Source organism: Pollachius pollachius, assembly GCF_949987615.1.
Source record: "Pollachius pollachius genome assembly, chromosome: 6".
Classification (NCBI taxonomy): Eukaryota; Metazoa; Chordata; class Actinopteri; order Gadiformes; family Gadidae; genus Pollachius; species Pollachius pollachius.
In genome coordinates this window covers 25,209,413-25,229,142 of record NC_136939.1, presented here as the reverse complement: position 1 = coordinate 25,229,142, position 19,730 = coordinate 25,209,413, and the positions used below count along the sequence as shown (strand labels likewise).

General features: G+C 42.5%; 1 protein-coding gene across 1 annotated transcript in view; it reads left to right on the top strand.

Annotated features, from left to right (window-relative positions):
- The window catches only part of donson (DNA replication fork stabilization factor DONSON), a 9,604-nt gene extending 6,825 nt beyond the window's left edge, over positions 1 to 2,779 (top strand). Inside the window, exons 9-11 of the mRNA XM_079738192.1 lie at positions 673 to 742; positions 968 to 1,098; positions 2,519 to 2,779. Coding sequence (XP_079594318.1) covers positions 673 to 742; positions 968 to 1,098; positions 2,519 to 2,662 — 345 coding nt within the window. The 3' untranslated portion in view covers positions 2,663 to 2,779. The remainder of the gene's footprint in view (positions 1 to 672; positions 743 to 967; positions 1,099 to 2,518) is intronic.
- The last annotated feature ends 16,951 nt before the right edge of the window (positions 2,780 to 19,730 follow it).

Here is a 19,730-nt window from a genome sequence, read left to right as displayed (position 1 = left end):
AGGGAAGGGGGGGAAGGGGGGGAAGAGGGGGAGAGAGGCCTTCCCCCCACCCTGCTGGCCCCCAACACCCCCAGGGGGGGGGAGACAGAGAGCGAGACAGAGAGGGCTTAAGGTGATAGTCAGGGAGAGAGGGGGGAGAGAGGGAGAGAGTTAGGGAGAGGAGAGGGAGAGAGGCCTTCCCCCCACCCTGCTGGCCCCAAACACCCCCAGGGGGGGGAGACAGAGAGCGAGACAGAGAGGGCTTAAGGTGATAGTCAGGGAGAGAGGGGGGAGAGAGGGAGAGAGTTAGGGAGAGGAGAGGGAGAGAGGCCTTCCCCCCCACCCTGCTGGCCCCAAACACCCCCAGGGGGGGGAGACAGAGCAAGACAGAGAGGGCTTAAGGTGATAGTCAGGGAGAGAGGGGGGAGAGAGGGAGAGAGGCCTTCCCCCCACCCTGCTGGCCCCAAAGGAGTGGGAAGGGGTGGGAGTCAGGAAGAAACGGAGGGAGACACTTTTATTTTTTTTTAACAAATTCAACTTCCATCTATGTTTTTCTTTTTCCTAACCGTGTTCAATTCCGTTAAAAGCAATGGATTCTCCCATTACTTGTAGGAGTCAGAGATTCATTTTCCATCTTTTGTTTTTTCTGTCACTCACTCCCTCTCTCACCCCCTCACTCTCACCCCCTCCAAGGCGCGCAGTGTCAACGTGAAGACCCAGGTGCGATCCACCTTCCAGGACGTCTGCAGTCTGGAGCTCACAGGTGAGGAGAGAGAGAGAGAGGGGGGACAGACAGAGGGGGAAGGGACAGAGAGGGGGAGAGACAGAGAGTGGGGAGAGAGATGGGGGAAGTATTTCCTCGCCCTCTGGGGGCTAGGGTCAGTGGGGCGCCATAAACACACGGCCTGCTTCGCCCTTTGAGACTGTACTTGTGATTCAGGTACTTACTAATAAAGTTTAAATTAATATGTCCCCCCCTCCTCTCCAGGCCCCATCCTCCCCTCCTCGCTGCACGCGGTGACCCGCCTCCTTCGCCCCGCCCAGCGAGGGGGCTTCTCCGCTGCGCTCTACACCCACGCGCCCACCGCCATCCTCAACACACACACCGCCTGCGATTCAGTAAGGACCGGCTTTGGCAACACCAAACCCCAAGCACGGATTAGAACGTCAGACGGATCGGATGTTTCAGGATCCGTCCGACGGATTTTGCTTTGGATCGAAGTTTCACTTTTGGTCCGAAGTTTCGCTTTCGGTTTTCCGTCAGAAGTTTTGTTTTTGGTCCGTAGTTTTGCCTTCGATCTGATATTTTGCTTTCTCTGCCCCGCTTCGTGTTTTGTTTCAACCAATCGCGTCGCTGGAGGCTTTTGCAAGCGGGCTTTTGGCTAAAAGTGACCACGATATATAACTTTTCGCAGTGGGGAAGAAGAGCGAAAACGTTTTGTTTTGTGTGACAAACTAGACTATACTATATTCAACAACTATTCATTTAACACTTAATATTAAATAATAATCTATAATTAGTAAATAAGCAGCTTTTCAAATTAACACCAGCAACAAGAACAGTGTATTAATGTGTGCAATTTTAACTATAAAAATAAATAACGTGCTAAAACAACAGTGTCAGAATAACAACTGGAACAAGAACAGTCAAAGTATATGCAATTGCAATTTCAACTTTTAAAGTATTCTAAACTAACTTTTATTATTATTAAAAAAATGGACGAGGCAGTTACGGTGGCAGCCGTGTGTTGCTTAGGCCGCCGCCTAAGCTGTAAAGCGCTGTGAGAAACCCTGGCTTATAGATCAGTACTGTGTTGATCGACCACTTCGAAAATACAACATATAATCCTCTTCTGAACACATCCCTCTTTAATATTGAGGGTAGTAGTTAAGCAGTTACTTTAGGAGGAGACTATTACACCCAGCATGTAAGGATGATTTCTGCAAGTCTTTTAGTCCATCTCCCATAATTACAATTACAATTAGGGCATTTAAGCAGACGCTTTTATCCAAAGCGATATACATCGGTTAAAACACACATTGACACACCGACGGCAGAGTCAACCATGCAAGGCGACAGCCAGCTCGTCAGGAGCAGTTAGGGTTAAGTGTCTTGCTCAGGGACACATCAACACTCGGCTAGGAGGAGCTGGGGATCGAACTAGCAACCTTTCGGTTACAAGACAACTTGCATTACACGATCTGATTGGCCGACGGATCCGTCGCTGCCTGAAAAGTTGAAAATTGCCGTCAACTTTGACGCAGGCAACAGAACCGACTGAACGGATCGACCCCAAATGCATTTCGAGAGCGCCCCTTGCAAAGTCAATGAGATCCGTCGACGGACGAATGCAGTGTGAACGCGGTGTCATGCATGCCATGCTATGTGTATCTATGCCCCTATGGCAACACTATAACTTTATTTATTTTCTTACTGCATTTTTTTTTAAAATTCAATGGGACGCTCTAACCAGTCAAATGCTCATAGATGGGATGAAATACAGTTCTCATCTCCCTCCCTCCCTCCCTCCCTCCCCAGGTGGGGGAGGCTCAGGGTGCAGAGCTGGCCTCCTGCGGCCTCCACCCCACCGGTCTGCAGCAGCTCCAGCAGCCCCCGACTCTGGGAAAGACGTCCCTGAGACAACTGCATATGAGCAACTACAACTACACCTGGCTGAGCTGAAAGTGTGTGTGTGTGTGTGTGTGTGTGTGTGTGTCTGTCTGTGTGTTAGACTGTGTGGAATTGTATTTCAGTGCTTGAATAGCGTGGTACTTTTACAATAATTTGTCCATCTCTTGAATATATTTCCTAGTTTATATTGTAATCGGATTTGAGTGTCTATTTTAAGCATATCATGTTATGAAATAATCCTAAATTGTCAGAAAACACCACATTTTAACTTGAAACAGCTTTTTTATCAAATGAAATAAACAGCTGACCATAACCATTGGGCCGTTTTTGTATTAAATATATTTTGCATATCTTGAATTTTTTCCAAATGATATTAAAGGTGACATATTATACCACCAGTTGTGTGTGAGTAGCCGTTAGGAAAATTGCCTCTTCTTACATCACAAGCAGGCGTTCCCACCTAGATGTGTGATGGGTAGATGAGCAACGTTTTCTACAGTCCACTGGTTAAGCCTGTAGACTGATCTATCCAGCACACATCTAGGGGGACATGCCCACTTGTGATGTAAGAAGAGGCAGTTTTTAAAATGGCTTGTAACGGCTTTCACTCACACCTGGTGGTATAATATGCCACCATTAAATGTTTCATTGGGCTTCCCGAGATTTGTTTGCTGGGTTAGCATTTGGTTATCCAGTAGCCGCTTCCACTGACACGTACAGGGACATTAGCCTAGCTCCTGTTCATGTCCTTACAATACGCTTTTAATTACTTTACAAAAATGTGCTATGTGTTCCGCAAAGTACCTTATTGCCAGTAACACAGCAAGATTGTAGCAAGTCTACAAACAGTTCATTCGGCACTGTTTTCCATTTAACCTGTCAGAGAAGCAAAGTTGGTCTAAAAGTTTTATATACGATCCGAGAATGTAGACTACAATCTTGCCGTGTTACTGGCCATAAACAAGTCATCGTCACATAATCAGGAGCTAGGCTACCATAACTCTGCAAGTCAGTGGAACCCACTAACTGAAAGCAAATGCTAATCAAAAGCTATAGTTACTAGGGATGTCTCAATACCACTTTTTCACTTCCAACACCGATATCAGTCCGATACTTACTCATTACTCTTTTGCAAATTAAATATATGGAAGCACTTTGCTCATGATTGCCAATTAGCCGCCTAAAAAACATACTAAAGAAAAGTCTAATGGCATAAATCAAGTGAAAAGAGTTCAAAAGTAATGCAACAATGTAAATTGTTACCTAACCATTTAAAAAAAGTTAAATGGTTGGAAACAAAGTAAAGAGTTAACAAGTAGCTCAAGTGAAAAAGTTTAAATACATTTGAGATAAAATATAGAATTGCTGAGATGTTAAAGCTGATGGTTTGAAATTGTTGAATCAAGTGTGCATGCATGATCCCTTGTAACCAGGAATTTACTATCATGCATTTACTTTAAATGTGGCAATGATGGTACATAATTTGCGTTGTCAAAGATTTAAGGCCCAATTGTATTCAATAGACTGGGACCAGGTAGTGCGGCCATAATCAAACCATCATATCTGCACTGAAAGTTGCATACTCCTTGAAATGGCCCCTAGTGAAGTCAGTTTAAAATCTCAGCGATTTATAGATTGGTCAATCTAACTTAAGGCTTGTCATTTTAAACTGGCTTCACGTCAAGGAGTATGCAACTTTCAGCGCAGATATGATTGCACTCTGGTCCCAGGCAAACAGTAATCTAATACAATCGGGCCTTAAATCTTCGACAAAAAGCTACAAAGCTACAAAGCTTGTGTTTACAGTTTTTTTCAATTGCTTGAACACATTTTGCAAAACTTGGCTCATTGTGTCAAAACTATATAATAAAAATTAACCAAAAATACACAACTGTACTGTAAACACAGAAAAACACGGCAATTGTGCGTTGGTTGGCTTATGGATCCTCACCTTGTGTGCCGAATCCATCCATGGGTTGACCTTACCTCAATGTCTCCGCAGGCCCGTTCCATTGCCTGCAGAAGAGGCATGCAGGCATGTGGTTGGCGGTCATATACACTACATCCTCAAGGCGAAAAAAAACCTATAGGTTTTAGAAATGGCGAGTATAGGCCTTCGACTTCAAGTTGTTTATGGTTGGTGTACCAGTTCCGGACCAAAACAGCTTGACGGAAACAAACATCCCAGACAACATACCTGGGCTGCTCTGATCTGTCCTGTTCAGCTGCATCATGAAGTGCATCTAGAAGTGTGATGATATGCTGGATATTGTAGGGACCTATTTTTGCATGATGGTGCAGTTACTCTCGAAGGCTTATGGCGGCACACAATGATATATTTCCCCCGCGCTGTACCGGGACGTGCACAATTGCCCTTTGACCTTTTTGTAGCTGGCTGATGTGTTCAGTTTTGTAAGTAAGTGTTTTGAGGTCGGTATTTAAGTATTTAATTACCCAATGTGTTTAGTATTTTGAATAGATGTTCTCCCAATGATATACTGAGATGTCATTTTTGAACTCAGTGTCTTATACAGTGTAGTGTGCAGGAGCAAGTGTGTTGCAGAAAAGAGCAAGTGTGTTGCGCAATTGCAACTAAAGTGCAAAGCAGCGCTTTTGTTTAAGGAATGGTTACATTTGTTTAAGGTATAGTACCAAAAACTTCAAGTTGTGTTACTTTGGTCTAAGCATGTGTCTATAGTGTTCAAGCAATTGAAAAAAACTAAATGTATTTGCGTTTCAGCCTCTGTAATTACATAGACTACAGAGCTTCAAATGGCCCTTAGTGAAGCCAGTTTAAAATGACAAGATAGATTGACCAATCTATAAAGAGTTGAGATTTGAGTTTGACTGGAGAACTAGGAAGTTTAGGGGTCAGCTAAGCTCAGGAGAAAGAGCAGGTTGACTTGTAACCGGAACCTAGTTAATTTGATCCTTGGCTCCTAGAGTGTTGAGGTGTCCCTGAGCAAGGCACCTCACCCTGTCTACTCCTGAGGAGCTGGATGTCACCCTGACACACCAACTCCGCCGTCGGTGTGTCAATGTGTGCATTAACCGTAAATCGCTTTGGATAAAACGCAAATGCAAGTTTGAATGAAAACACAAGCGACAACATTCAGAAACAGTTCAATGTTTTATTTGAGACTGCAGGAAATTACCAGTTCCAACAGTTTGGAAGATGGTCAGAGCGAGGTATAAAGGGAACGTTACACCGCTGCTTTAGACCACTGTTGCGGGGAAGCAGCGATGGAGGGTTCCCCTGTCGGTGCCCATTTGAAGCACTCCTCGGGTGAGGCATCGATTGAGGGTTCCCCCATTTCTGACTAACTGGAGCACTCGGGTGAGCCATCGATGCAGGGTTCCCATGTTGAGGACTAATTGGATAACTGTCTGAGGGCAGCATCCATGGAGGAATCGATGTCCAATTAAATTGTTGCTGCACATTTTGATCACTGTTTGAGGATTGAAGCATTAGACTAGGATGCCACTGTTGCTTCCCATTTGGAAAACTTTCAGATTGAGGCATTATTGAAGGATTCCACTGGAGTAATGGGTCGAATGGGGTCAGGGATGGATAAGATGGTGCACTGGCACCAGCTGGCTGATGTGCCACCGTTGCCGGATCAGTCATCGAGGTTTGAGGGCCACGGAGTTGGTAGTGGGGACTTGGGGCAGAGTATTGTTGATGCTGCAGCACAGTTTGATCACTGCTGGATTTAGGCATCAAAAGAGGATTCCACGGGTGCTGCCAGTAAGGATTACCATGGTAATAAGGCATCAATAGAGGATTCCACTTGTACAAGTCAGATTGTTTAGTGTCAGCAGCTGGTGGAGTCGTTTGTGGTGGTTGTACCGTAGTCGTAGGGGCTGCAGTCGTTATTTGGGGATGATTGACCATGTGGGGCCAGTACGGATAACCGTGGTAAGGAGGCATCAATAGAGGATTCCACTTGTACAAGTCAGATTGTTTAGTGTCAGCAGCTGGTGGAGTCGTTTGTGGTGGTTGTACCGTAGTCGTAGGGGCTGCAGTCGTTTGTGGTGGTTGTACCGTAGTCGTAGGGGCTGCAGTCGTTATTTGGGGATGATTGACCATGTGGGGCCAGTACGGATAACCGTGGTAAGGAGGCATCAATAGAGGATTCCACTTGTACAAGTCAGATTGTTTAGTGTCAGCAGCTGGTGGAGTCGTTTGTGGTGGTTGTACCGTAGTCGTAGGGGCTGCAGTCGTTTGTGGTGGTTGTACCGTAGTCGTAGGGGCTGCAGTCGTTATTTGGGGATGATTGACCATGTGGGGCCAGTATGGATTACCGTGGTAATGAGGCATCATTGCAGGGTGCCAGGGGTGCTGGTATAATGGAAAAGATGGATCAGCTGGCGGAGTGGCTGTAGTTTGTGGCGGCTCTTTTGCCTTAACTGGCGGATGTGTCACAGTTGGTATCTGGAGTGGATGGACTACTTGCTGTTGCCCCTTAGGACTGGATGTCTGCGCTTTGGGGCAAGAGAGAATGATGGGAATTCCTTGCCAAAGCATTGGCAGCAGGTATCGCCCACCCTATGGAGCAAAACACAAATTCATTTGAATCGTTGGTGGGGGGGGGAAATAGAATAGAGCAGGGTTTTCAAAGTGAGAGTGGGAGTTCCCCTAGGGGGCGCCAGAGGGCGTCGGGGGGGGCATGACGTGAGAAAAAAAAAGATTAAGACTCAAACTCATTGCAACCACTAGAGGCGAGCCACAAAGGAGGCTAAGCTGGCAGTTTACAGATCGATTTTCACAAGGATAAAAATGTAAAGAGGTTTAAAAAATTATTTTTAAAAGTTGTTAAAATGTGTAAAATAATTAAATTATCCTCAAAAATGCACAATGATGTTTACAATGTGTAAAATAACCAAAATATCTCTCAAGACAACGATTTTGGAAATGTTGGGGGGGCGCATCTTTCAATTTATTCTCTGATCACTCTCACACTTCGAAAACCCCTGGTGTCGAGCAACAGAAAGACATTAACATAACCTTCTCCGTGATTTTACAGCCGTCGTAAGGCACGGTCAGCTCAAGCCCAGCAGAGTCTTTGTTAACAGTGTAACCACAGGACTCGGGGACGCTAGCGAGAGGAAGTGCCTCGCTGCTTTTGTCGCCTTGGGCCAAAGCCAGCTGTGACGCCCCGGGTTCCTTCGCTAGGAGCCACATCTGGTTCGGGGAACACTGGCAGGAAGGCTCCATGCTGCTCCACTGCCTCATGGCCCTGGGATCTAGAGGAAGGGCTTCAGACAAACGTTGAAGTTAGGATGATGTTCATGTTGTAGGGCTGAATGATTAATCAGATTCAAACAGACAATGGCGATGTCAATAAGCGTGATATGCAAAGTCTGCGATTATTATTGTTTTCAAGTTTCATATTTCTTTCTTTTAGAATTCAATAGTTAAATAAAGATGTTATAATATAAATGAATCTCAACACATAGGCCTGGCCTAAAGGAAAGGGCAGTTTAAATGTTGACTACTTCCAATGTAGTGTTGGTCATACTATAGAATGATTTATTGCTTGTTTAGTGAATAATGCAGAACATAAGAAACTTAAAAAGTTCAGCCCTATTATACAAATGATTTATGCAAGGATAAAACTGTTGGAGCCATTTTACTCTATTTGGTTAGTCTCCTTTAAAAGCATGAGGAATGCCCCCATCTGGTGTTGACCAGTGCTAGAGAAAATAAATATACTTTCAAAAAGAAGTTTAAACTGATTATTTTAGTAATTAAAATCTTTTTTTTTAAATCAAAATTCCATAAATAGCAGTCATTAACCCCACAGAAAAAAAATAGCCAATGGGAATAACTAGAAAAGTTGTCAAAAAACAATTGATCCACTCAAACCTGGTGATCCTTGGAAATGGGGAGACTTAACCACATCAGGCTGGGCTCCATTTTGGTCATAGAAGTTGCCAAACAGAATCTTCCCCTCTTGATAATTTGCCTCAGGGTCCACACTTCTTCTGTGGAAGGGTTTCCTCAAACTGTGTGATTGTGTACAGGACACCAGACAACATAGTATTGTCGTTGCCAAAGCGAAGTCTAAAGAAGGCCTGGGCCGCGTCTTAATTGTTCCTTTGCACGCCATGCTCCTTGAAAACACTGCTATGCATCGAGTGAGAGAGCCCCACACGTCCTATTTGTATTTATCTCCTGCCGTAGAGTAGCCAATCAGAGTCCATCGGTGGATAACCATGTTCCTCGTGATAGGCTCACAAGGGTTGGTCGCACCTGGAAACAATTACTTAAAGGGGACTTATTACACCACCAGGTGTGAGTGGGCCGTTGCTAACCGGCCTCTTCTGACATCACATATGGGCATGTGTCCGCCTAGATGTGTATCCGTCATTTGTCTAGGTAGAAACGCCCACTTGTGATGTCCGAAGAGGCAGATTTTGTAGTGGCTAATCAATCTCATACCTGGTTGTACAATATGTCACTTTTGATGAGCAGGCTGAGGGTGGAGGAAGTAGTGTTGTTCTGGTTTACCGCACTGCGATTCTCTATTCTCTTACTTCCAGGGTGCTAGGTTGGTCCCCGGAGTGATGCAAATGAGACCCAAGGACCCCCAAGACCCTAGGCCCCAAGGACCAATACCCCAAGGACCAATACCCCAAGGACCATAGGACCAAGACCAAAAGACCCCAAGAGGGAGAGAGGGGGGGGGGGAGAGAGGAAGGGGCAGAGAGAGAGAGAGAGAGAGAGAGAGAGAGAGAGAGAGAGAGAGAGAGAGGAAGGGGGAGAGAGAGGGATGGACAGAGAGAGAGAGGGAGAGAGACAGGAAGAGAATAGAGAGAGAGGGACAGAGGAAGGGGGGAGAGAGAGGGGGAGAGAATAAGGTTAGATAGAGAGACCTGAGCTTCAATGATGAACATCTGGCAGGGTCTCTCACTTTGTAGAATTTTGTATTTGATTCCCCTCGCTTTATTGTAATGCAATTCGCAAATGTTAATGAGGCAAAAAAATGATAAATACTTTCTAAAGATGTTTTGTAGACACTAGGGGCACTCTCAGCAGCCTCACTGGGGTAGGCTGCACACCTTTTGCTCGTTGACCAATCAGTGGTTAGCAGGTTGAACCAGCCGTTACTGAAGAACACTCTGATCCAGCTTCTTAATTACCCATACTACCATACTACTAGTTACAATGCCAGAAAAAGATGTATGTTCCAAAGCATAGTATGTAAAATGGATTTTGCCAAAAATACCAGGATGTTGGTAAGACCGTGAAAGTAGATTTCTTAAAGGGAAGTTTTGTATATAAAGTTCGTCTCTACCGTATATAGTCTATTTTTAGCCTATATTTCATTACACCAAACAGTGGCTTTGAGAATATAACTTGATGAGTCAATGAGACCATCATTCACTCCCTTTCTGTTTTGTGATTTCCTATACCCTTCCTGTGTAACTCACTCTATCAAAAAGCATTACAATTAAAATAAAAATGTAACTTGGAGGTTCAGGACTTATATGCAATTGTAGTTGTTGATTATATGTCGATTCCATGGCTATAATATTGATGGTACATCGTGGTCGTCCTCCTCATTGTAAGTCTATTGTAGTGGGCTGTGTTAAGTCACCTCAGCCACAAGATGGCGCTAAATAGACATAAATGAATTGCAGTTTGGCGAGGAACATTTAATATTTAAAAAAAGGGTTGAAGATGATGCATAAATGCATCGTGTGTGTGTGTGTGTGTGTATGTGTGTGTGTGTGTGTGTGTGTGTGTGTGTGTGTGTTCTGCTTCAACACTTCATTCACTTGGTCACATTAAATTACAATTAACAAAAGTAAAGATTCACAATTTGTTTTGTGTTAACTTAATTTTATTAAAATTAGCAATAGAATAGATCTACATCTATTTAGTAATTGTTACAATTAAATCACTGGTCTATCACAATCATGCCATTCCATACTTTCAAAGTATGGAATTTTATAAATAAATTAGTGACAAATCTAGATTTATCTATGCATTTGTATCCTGTGCTCAAGCTGTCCATTACACTCAATGATATGAGTAATGTGCGTGGATGAGGGCTTGTCTCAGCAGCCTCACCTTGTCTGAGTCTGATTGGACTCTGGAGCTGCACACCTGTTGCTCGTTGACCAATCAGGGGTCAGCAGGCTGAACCAGCCGTCACCACACACACGCTGGGCCTGCTTTCCATCATCCATACTACCATACTAGTAGGTAAACCTATTGCAGATTCTATCTGATTCAAGATTCGAAATAGGTTTTGTTAGTCTTTTTATTAAGTATGCAGTGAAATGTATAAAGTGACAGTGCCTCAGCAGCAGTGCAATACATACGACCAAAAGATGAAATAAACAACGTGATTCAGAAAGTAATAAATAGCAATGATAAACATAGCACTTTTAGGCTATAAGCAGCATGTAAACACTGTCATGAGTGTGACTGTACACAATGTCCAATGTCTTAATGGCAGGTAAACAGACATTAACCACGCCCCCTCTCCTAGCTCCGCCCCCTTTATTAATACGCCCCCTACATTAACCCCGCCCCCTCTCATAATCCCCCGAGTTGACATGGCATGGGAAGTTAGGGGAACAGGGGCGGGGTTAAGAAAGGGGGCGGGGTTCATAAAGGGAAGGCAAGGCAACTTTATTAATAAACATCTTGGGCAAGTTACTTGCTGGCTATGGGTATTCACAAAACTGTCCTTAAAACAACCCTAAACGTTCGTTTTCAAAAATGTGCAACTCACCGAGTGTTTAGCTGTGTTCGTTGATGTTCCAAATCAAGTATCGTAGCGAAATATAGTTTGTGTCGTAAATATTTATAGTTTTCTTTTATCACAGACAGATATAGACAGATATATTGGCAGTAGTAGTAGTGTAGTCTTTTCGCTCCGTTCTAGCCCCACTGTTGATACGGAGAACCGAGCGAAAAGACTACAACCAGCCTCCCTGGACTCTGCTGCTGCTGTGATCTTCTCCTCTACCAGTAAGAGGAAGTAATCATTTGTGCAGATTTTTTAGTTAATTAGTTAATTTTAAGTTAATTTCGGGTTTAAAATGCACGGTAACGCTCGTTACTGAGATTTCTACTGAGTAAAATATTACCTTATTTTTTTGTAATGCCTTACATTACACTGCGTTACAGCAAAAAGTAATGCATTACAGCAGGGTTCCCCAGTTGCAAAAACTAATTTCAGGGAGCTTCCGACACCCCACGCACCACCCCCTCCCCCCCCCCCCCCCCCCCCCCCACACACACACACACACACACACACACATACACACGCACACACACAATCCATCGCAAATCCCCAGTAATTAAGAGAGATGACTGGGTTAGTTTTCACCAAAACTTTACTTGGATTTTAAACCTGCAAGAGTTTATATACTGGGCTATATCAAAACACACAAACTCTAGGCCCACAAAAAAAAACATAAATACCTTGCCCTGGCAATGTTTGTAAAAAAAAAAGGTGTTTGTCTTAGGCTTGTTTTTCACAGGTAAAGTGCATAATGCCTACAGTTCCACTAGCATCGGGTTATCAACAAACTGGTTGAAAAAATGTCACAGATAATTAATAATAAAGAAAAATGAATGAATAGCAGAACTTTTTTTTTTAATTGTACATACAGGCTTATATGGGACTTTTCCCTTTCCTTTGTTTCCCTTTAGGTTTTCTTTTCCAAGTCCTCAATTGTATTTAGAGGCCGCTTGCTTGGCAGATTTGAGCAAAATTCCAGACACATCCATATCATAGCACTTTGTGTCAACAAACATGTTTATCTTGCAAAACATCAGATTCACAAGGTTTTGGTGAGACATCTGATTCCTAAACTCTGTCTTGATGTGACGCACCATACTAAATGCTCTTTCGACATCACAGTTAGAATTTGGCAGCACCAACAGCAGCTTCATCAGCTGGTAGAGCTCCTTAAATCTCAACTGCCCTGTACTCACAGATGTGACTTTGGACAACTAGTGCTTCCAAGTTTGAAGACACATAGTCGATGACCTCTAAATGAAGGGCCTCTGTGGCATCATGCTTGAAGATATTGGGAAATATCCCAGCCAAAGCCAAAATCTTCTCTGCGGTCACTTTATATCGCTCGTGTGGATTGACAAGTGACATATTTGTTATGATGAGGTCCCCTGTTGGGAATTTTTCCTTAACTTTCATGAAGCTTCTCAGCTAGAAGGCTCTGGCATCTTTGTAAAATTGTTTGGCCTTATGACTGGAGATAGCTTCCTCAATGGTCAAGTGCCTCCTTGTTAAATAACCAACAAAAAGGTTTTCATCTGAACAATGTAGTTCAGGGTCACTCACATCAATGTCATTAATGTTGTTCTCTCTCAACACCTTGGGCATTATGAACCGACTAGCAAGGTCATGCAGGAGTTCCTCCACGCTATCGTTCAATCTGAAAAGCACTGGTGCCTTGTTTTGGAATATCAGATTGAATGTATCAAAGCACTGAGTCACATTGTGGAGGAAAGAACCATACAGCTTCATAGTGGGTCTGTCAGCCTCTTCTGGATGTCAGAAGACCTCTGATTATCACTACATGATTCAAAATAAGGTTCAGAACTCAAGGCTGGCCACTGGTTATGCAAGTAGTGCAAACTTTTACCTAAAGATAGCCAGCGTGTGGGACAGTGCTTCTGTACTCTTTGCTGGGCTATGTTGCAGAAGTCCTGAAACTGCTTAAGGTCTTTTCTTCTTTATGAACTGTTCTCAAAATAGTAGTAGATGTCAATTATCAACCCTTCAGGGGACATTGAGAGCGCAGCAGTTTTGGCACATATGTTGACTAACTGACTTGGACAGCCAACACTGTATATGTGAGGTGCCTGTGCTTTCACTCTTGATAAGACAGAGTTGTTTTTTCCAATCATGACATTGCAGTTGTCACTACTGAATCCACTACAATTGGAAAACTCAAGGCCATTTTTTTGCATGGATGATGCCAGGCAATTGAAAATATATTCAGCTTTGCCCTCATTGCAGACAGGCATTGAGGACAGGCATGTCCACAAATCCAACCATCACCTTGTCCTTAGCCTCACTGTAGTACCTGGCTAAAATGGCACACTCTTTCTCACACATGATGTCATTGCTCTCATCAATCATGACACTGAATGGCCTTTTTTCTGTGCCAATTAACTTGAACACATGGTCCGAACATTCATGTTCCAGTGCCAGGTTCATTACAGCTGTTGCCTTTGTGGAAGAGCAGGCATAATTTCTTCTGAGTCAGGAAACAATTTCCTGAATAACTTGCAAGTGTGCCTACACACATTGAATGGCAGGCTATGTTCAACAATGAAAGATGTGAAATACACTTCAGCTTTGGTGATCTTCTCATTAAGACTTTGCCTTTCTGGGGAGAAAAACTGTGCTACACTGGTGCAGCATTACCTGCGCTTGACGTCCCTAACATGTTGTGGTCCCTAAAATGATAAAAGAATAAGGTATTATATTTCTACAGACAACAGGCTTATGCAACAGATATGGAAAACTGTTCATTAGTTATCATGAGTTTCGCAAATGATGGAGCAGTTGTTGTCATTTTAGAGCCATCTGCTGGTGTGATTGGGTATTGCAGATCTGCGTCCGCATTAGGTGTGTGTGCGGCCGTTGCTAGTCAGAACCTGTTGACGTGACATGTGGTAAGTTCGCATTGTCAATACCTCCCGAAGATTTATAAATTTTAAGATCGAGAATGTTTATTTTATGAACCTCGACATATTAGAATATTGTATATTGTATAATTGATATGTTATTGTTTTTACAGTTTGTCACTTGGTAGGGAGTTTATTCAGTTTTTTGTTTGACCACATGTTACTGGTTAGCTGTGTTGGATGTCCGCTAGCAACACAAGTGTTTTGTTTTACTCGTGCAGATCCTGCTGTACAAATCACAAATATACCTTTGAAAGAGACCAATGTGTTTGTCCTGTCTTTCAGGTATGTTGCTCCGAAATGTAACTGTAATGTTATAATTTTATTATTTGTATATATTTAATGTGTATATAGCAGAACCGGTTGACGTGACATGTGATCCTGCTGTACAAATCACAAATATACCTTTGAAAGAGACCAATGTGTTTGTCCTGTCTTTCAGTCCTTTAGACCCAATCACAACCGTTACACTTATACTCTTAACTCTGTTATAGGCCTAGTCAGTACAGGTTACAAATAAATTACAATACACATTTTAAATACACATTTTTAAACTCACCTCAACATGCCTTCTGAAATCATTTAAACCACCATAGGAAATGTTGAAGTCACTGTTGCAAACAGTGCAGCGTGCCAGACTATCATTATTTCTAACTGAAATGATACAGGGATAAATCTTTGTATAGTCTGAAGTAAGATTAGTTTCATATTTTTGCTTTTTAGGGCGCACTCCATCTGCCATGACATATCATGGCAGATGGAGTACGCTGCCTTGCAGCTCTGGGAAACAGACTGCTGTATTCCTGAGCGTGCGATACATTCGAGTGGAATGCTAAATTAAACCTTGACTCTATTGGTCAGCTGTCAGTAAGAGCGGCCAATCACAGGGTTCCATTCACATAACGGGCAGCACACTCTGTCACACACGCAGCACGCATCTCTACCAAGTGCCCTCTTGCGCTACACGCTCAATCGTTGCGCGTTCTCTTTCTCGCTGGCTTGGTCGGATTTCCGGGAGATTGTGCATGATTTGCTTGCATCAGGGAGGCGCTATTAATTTTCGGGAGACTCCCGGAACTTCCGGGACACTTGGGATGTCTGCATTACAGTAATGCATTACTTTTGTAACGCGTTACTCCCAACACTGTTAATAAAGCACTTTTCATAGACGAGGCAGACTCAAAGTACATGAAAACATTAAAAAGAAAGTGCAATGTGTTTAAGATTTAGCAGAAAGCTAAAAACAAAAATACGGGTCGGAGTTAGTCCAAACGACGATACCACAAAGGTATCTAATTCATTTTTTCACCCAATATATACGAACTATATATACAAAACACACACACACATATATATGTGTGTGTGTGTTGTATATATAGTTTGCTGTGTATATATTTTTTTATATACACAGCATATAGTTTTGCTGTGTGTGTGTGTATATATGTATATATATGTATACAGACACACACAGCAAAACTGCGGGTGTTATTGTTTCTGTGCTGGTGTTAATCAACAGGGTGCAATGTTATTTGAACACTTGAAAAACACTTCAAAATGTACACAAAATGTAAATGAACAAAATGTTTTTGTTGAAAGTGTCAGTGTAGATTGTGGTTGTTGGGAGGATTCTGAAACCGCGAGTGTTGATTTGACCACACCCCCGCATTTCCAGCAAAGAAGCGCCATCCAGAGCTAATCCAGAACTTTCGGTAGCCATTTTTCTAACCCATGCGGTAAATTTTACTTGGTTGAGGTTATTGTTGTGCGGTTGATAAACGCTTAAATAATTAGAAAAATCGTAGTTTGTTTGCTTTTGTATGGATAAATTGTATGTTACTTTCTAATCCCATTTTAAAAAAAATGTCCAACTGGCGATTGCTACCTTAAACTTGGTAAAATTGGTTGCTAATTTAAGACTCCGGCTGTCGAGAGAGTATGATATCAGTATTGGGGGGGGGGGGGGGGGGGGGGGGGGGGGGGGGGAGGACGAATCCGCTGTCAGTGCGTGTGCAGTGTATCAGTGATACGCGGGTTTATCCAATAAGTGGTAGTGTACCCGCGCGACATTGGTATGTATGCGCGCTTGTCTCTGTGTGTGTGAGCGTGTGTGAACGAGAATGACAGGGAGAAAGAGTGCTATGCGGAGATTAATGAACGGAACGATATGTATATTTCAAAATCGCGAAAAACAAAAAAAGCAGAATCAATTTGTGGCGCTCGGTGTTCATTCTGTGGCGCTGCGCCACACATTGGTCTATGTATGGGAAACACTGAGATGAGTCCCTGATATCGTTCGTTGCATGTTCTCTTGTTAAAAAATCAAAAACATAAACCATCAATGGATAAACAGCGTTTTTGGAAAAAGAATTGATGGATTTATAGCGTAACATGACCTCCCTCTAGCAACAGCAAAAACACTCACATCAGCAGCACAGAACAGAGAAGAGGTGGAATGCTTAATCATGTTCTTCATTCTTAATTTCAGCCCCCGCCTTAAACTTGTTTAATCATGTGCAATCTGTTTTATACCTTAGTATGCATGGTAGAATGTGTTTTATTTATTTATCTATAAATGCCATTATTTCCTTTGAAGGTGAAGACATGCTAGTTGCTGTAGAATATAAGGGGGAGAGCAAAAGGGTCAGGGTACCAAAGGAGGAGGATGTCTTCAATTTACCTGAATTTGTTGAAAGAGGTAAATACAGTGTCAAGGTCTATCCGTGTCTTCCAGGGTTTCAATGTTATATTTGTGTCTTACTTGGAGATAATGTTATAATGCAAATTGTCTTTTGTTTTAGTGCTCGCAAAATTCAATTTGTCATGTTTTACTTCCTTGATGCTCAAGGATTCTGCAGGAGTTGAAGTGGATTCTGACATCTTTGATGAGCTTTTGCAGTCATCTCAGGTGTCCTTCAAGGCCTTCACTGAAGATTGCAATGGTAAAAACATGCAACTTTGTATTTCTCATAAATAGTTTAATTTAATAATGTATGTAAAAAAAAATAGTTATATTGTCAAACTTTAAACATCATTTTATTTGTTTACACAACATTGTTGGAGAGTAACTAGACAACAGTGTTGGAGAGTCTTCTTCAGAGGGCTCATCCTTATCTGATTGGTCACCATCACCTGCATCCGATGGGTCATCTCCAAGCTCGGAGAAAATGGCTGATTGAACGACCCCCTGACAGCAGCAGTGCTCTAGATGTAAGTAATCTTTAAACTAAGGTCTGATATATTTTAATTGAGCTTCAGATAATTAATGATTATTTTAAGAAAGAAAATACATCCCAGGAAGGAATGCTCAATCTGAATATTCTCTGCAAAGGGGTAACACACCAGACGGGGAATGTATTGGTCTAACCCCATTACAATATGTTCTTGTCGTCTACCTGAAATGTATTGGTCTAACCCCATTACAATATGTTCTTGTCGTCTACCTGAAATGTCTGAATGCTAGGCAATTGTTGTTTCAGATCGTCAGTGCAGCCCTGCATACAAAGCCAGATGGTGAACAAATAATCAAAGAATATGAGAAAAGAAAGAGTCGGATGGTACAAGAAGAAGGATGATCAATATACTTGTGGCTGACATAGTAGAGAGCAATGGGTAAGTAATGCACACTTAAAAAACACATTGTGATTTTACCAATGTTCATAATATAATGACTTACAATTATCTATGTGTTAAAGTGTCAAATACATATTTCTATATCATGATTACAGTAATATTGAATAATATTAATATTGAAAACAGCACAACAAAAGCAAAATGTACACAGCAAATTCGCAAACCCTTTGGGGTGCATAATCCAAGTCTTAGATATGCAGCCAGATCTTCACTATGTCCTTTACATGTTTTACTATTTCAAAACATACCATTACCAGAAAAGTCAACTTATAAATAAAAGATTCTATCACAGCCTACAATTAAACCTTTTTTCAGCCACTTGATTTTCGGGGCCAAGTATCACTTTAGTAATGCATCTAACTTTTTGCAGGATGATCCCTCCAGTAAATTTCTGCAGTACTTTGTACTTGGCATTACAACCTCGTTCCCAAATTAGAAGGACCTGGATTAAAAGAATGGTTATGTAAGTATAAATATACATCCATGCTGCAGTGCTTCAATGCATTGAATGAAACGCATGACACAGCTAAACCAGGTATTGTTTTTGTTTTTTTTGCAATGTGATCTACAGGAGCATTTCTATGATCACCAGAGTTGTTCTGGTTACCTGGCATGGAGGCTGAAGATTGTGCAGCCCAACTCTGCTCAAGAGATCAAGAAATCCAGGTCCATTTTTGAAGATGGCCCTAAGACTCATCGCAGCATGCATTCACCTGTGATGCAGTGGTCAGGTGATGAATGGACTGAAGCAATATCAGTAATGTGCAGTGTTTGAAATAAGGCCGTTCAAGAGTTCACGCCGACAGAGTGATGGAGTGGGGGTAGCGCGTCAGTCTTGAATTTCTTCGTGCGGGGTTCGTCTCCCAAGTGAGGCGCATTTATGTGAAGCTTAAAAAGTCCCAATTCTCATGCATATGAAATACTTATTCACTAAAGGTTATGGAATTATATTTTTGTGCTTATTTCAAACTTGAACTCATATTCTTACCACATCTATAGAGCTCGTAAATACACCCCTTCCGGTAGACCCCCATGGGACCTCTGAGATCGTAAAATATGAACAGGTTTAAATCGAGAGAAAGTAATTATTTTCTGGTCCACGTCTTTATATGCCCTGGATTACACACATGTTGTTTGTGGATTTCAATTATAATTTTTCCTGCAAAGAAAAAAAAATATATTCGCGAGGAAGTTTGATAATGTTAGGTTTTGTGTGAGGCCGCTTTGTGAACTACAGCCCCTCGCTGCTCTCGACGCGAATGATATACGTCACCACCACTCTGGTACAGACACGATGATCTCTCTGCTCCACTTCACCACTCTATTCCAAGGGGAGGATAACAGCATCGAAAGAGGTGAAAACCATTATAAGTCGGGGCATGTGTAGATTTTCAGTTATGCCGATGGGGAGATTGGTAGTCTTGTCCAGGCAAGTCGCAGGGAGCGTGACGTCACATATGAGACGTGTAGTCGCGATAAACACCCCTTTCATGTGAACACAGAGCGTCCATTACGCAACCCTAATCAGCACAATGGAGGACACCTGTGGCGTAGGAAGAGATTTGCCAGATACCAATAAAAGGCTATGTTATGCCTTCTCAGTTTATCCTTGTGTTGGGTGCAATTCCACGCGTCTCAGTATACCATTAAATAAATGCCTCTTTTGGCTTAAAAAGGTCCCTGACATGTGGTAATTCAAGAGTGACAGACATTCCCGGGGCCAGGTCGCCACAGTATGTACCCATCATAGGGTCTCTTTCATCTATGTATAGGAACGAGGAACTTTGTGACAGTTTCCAAAAAACT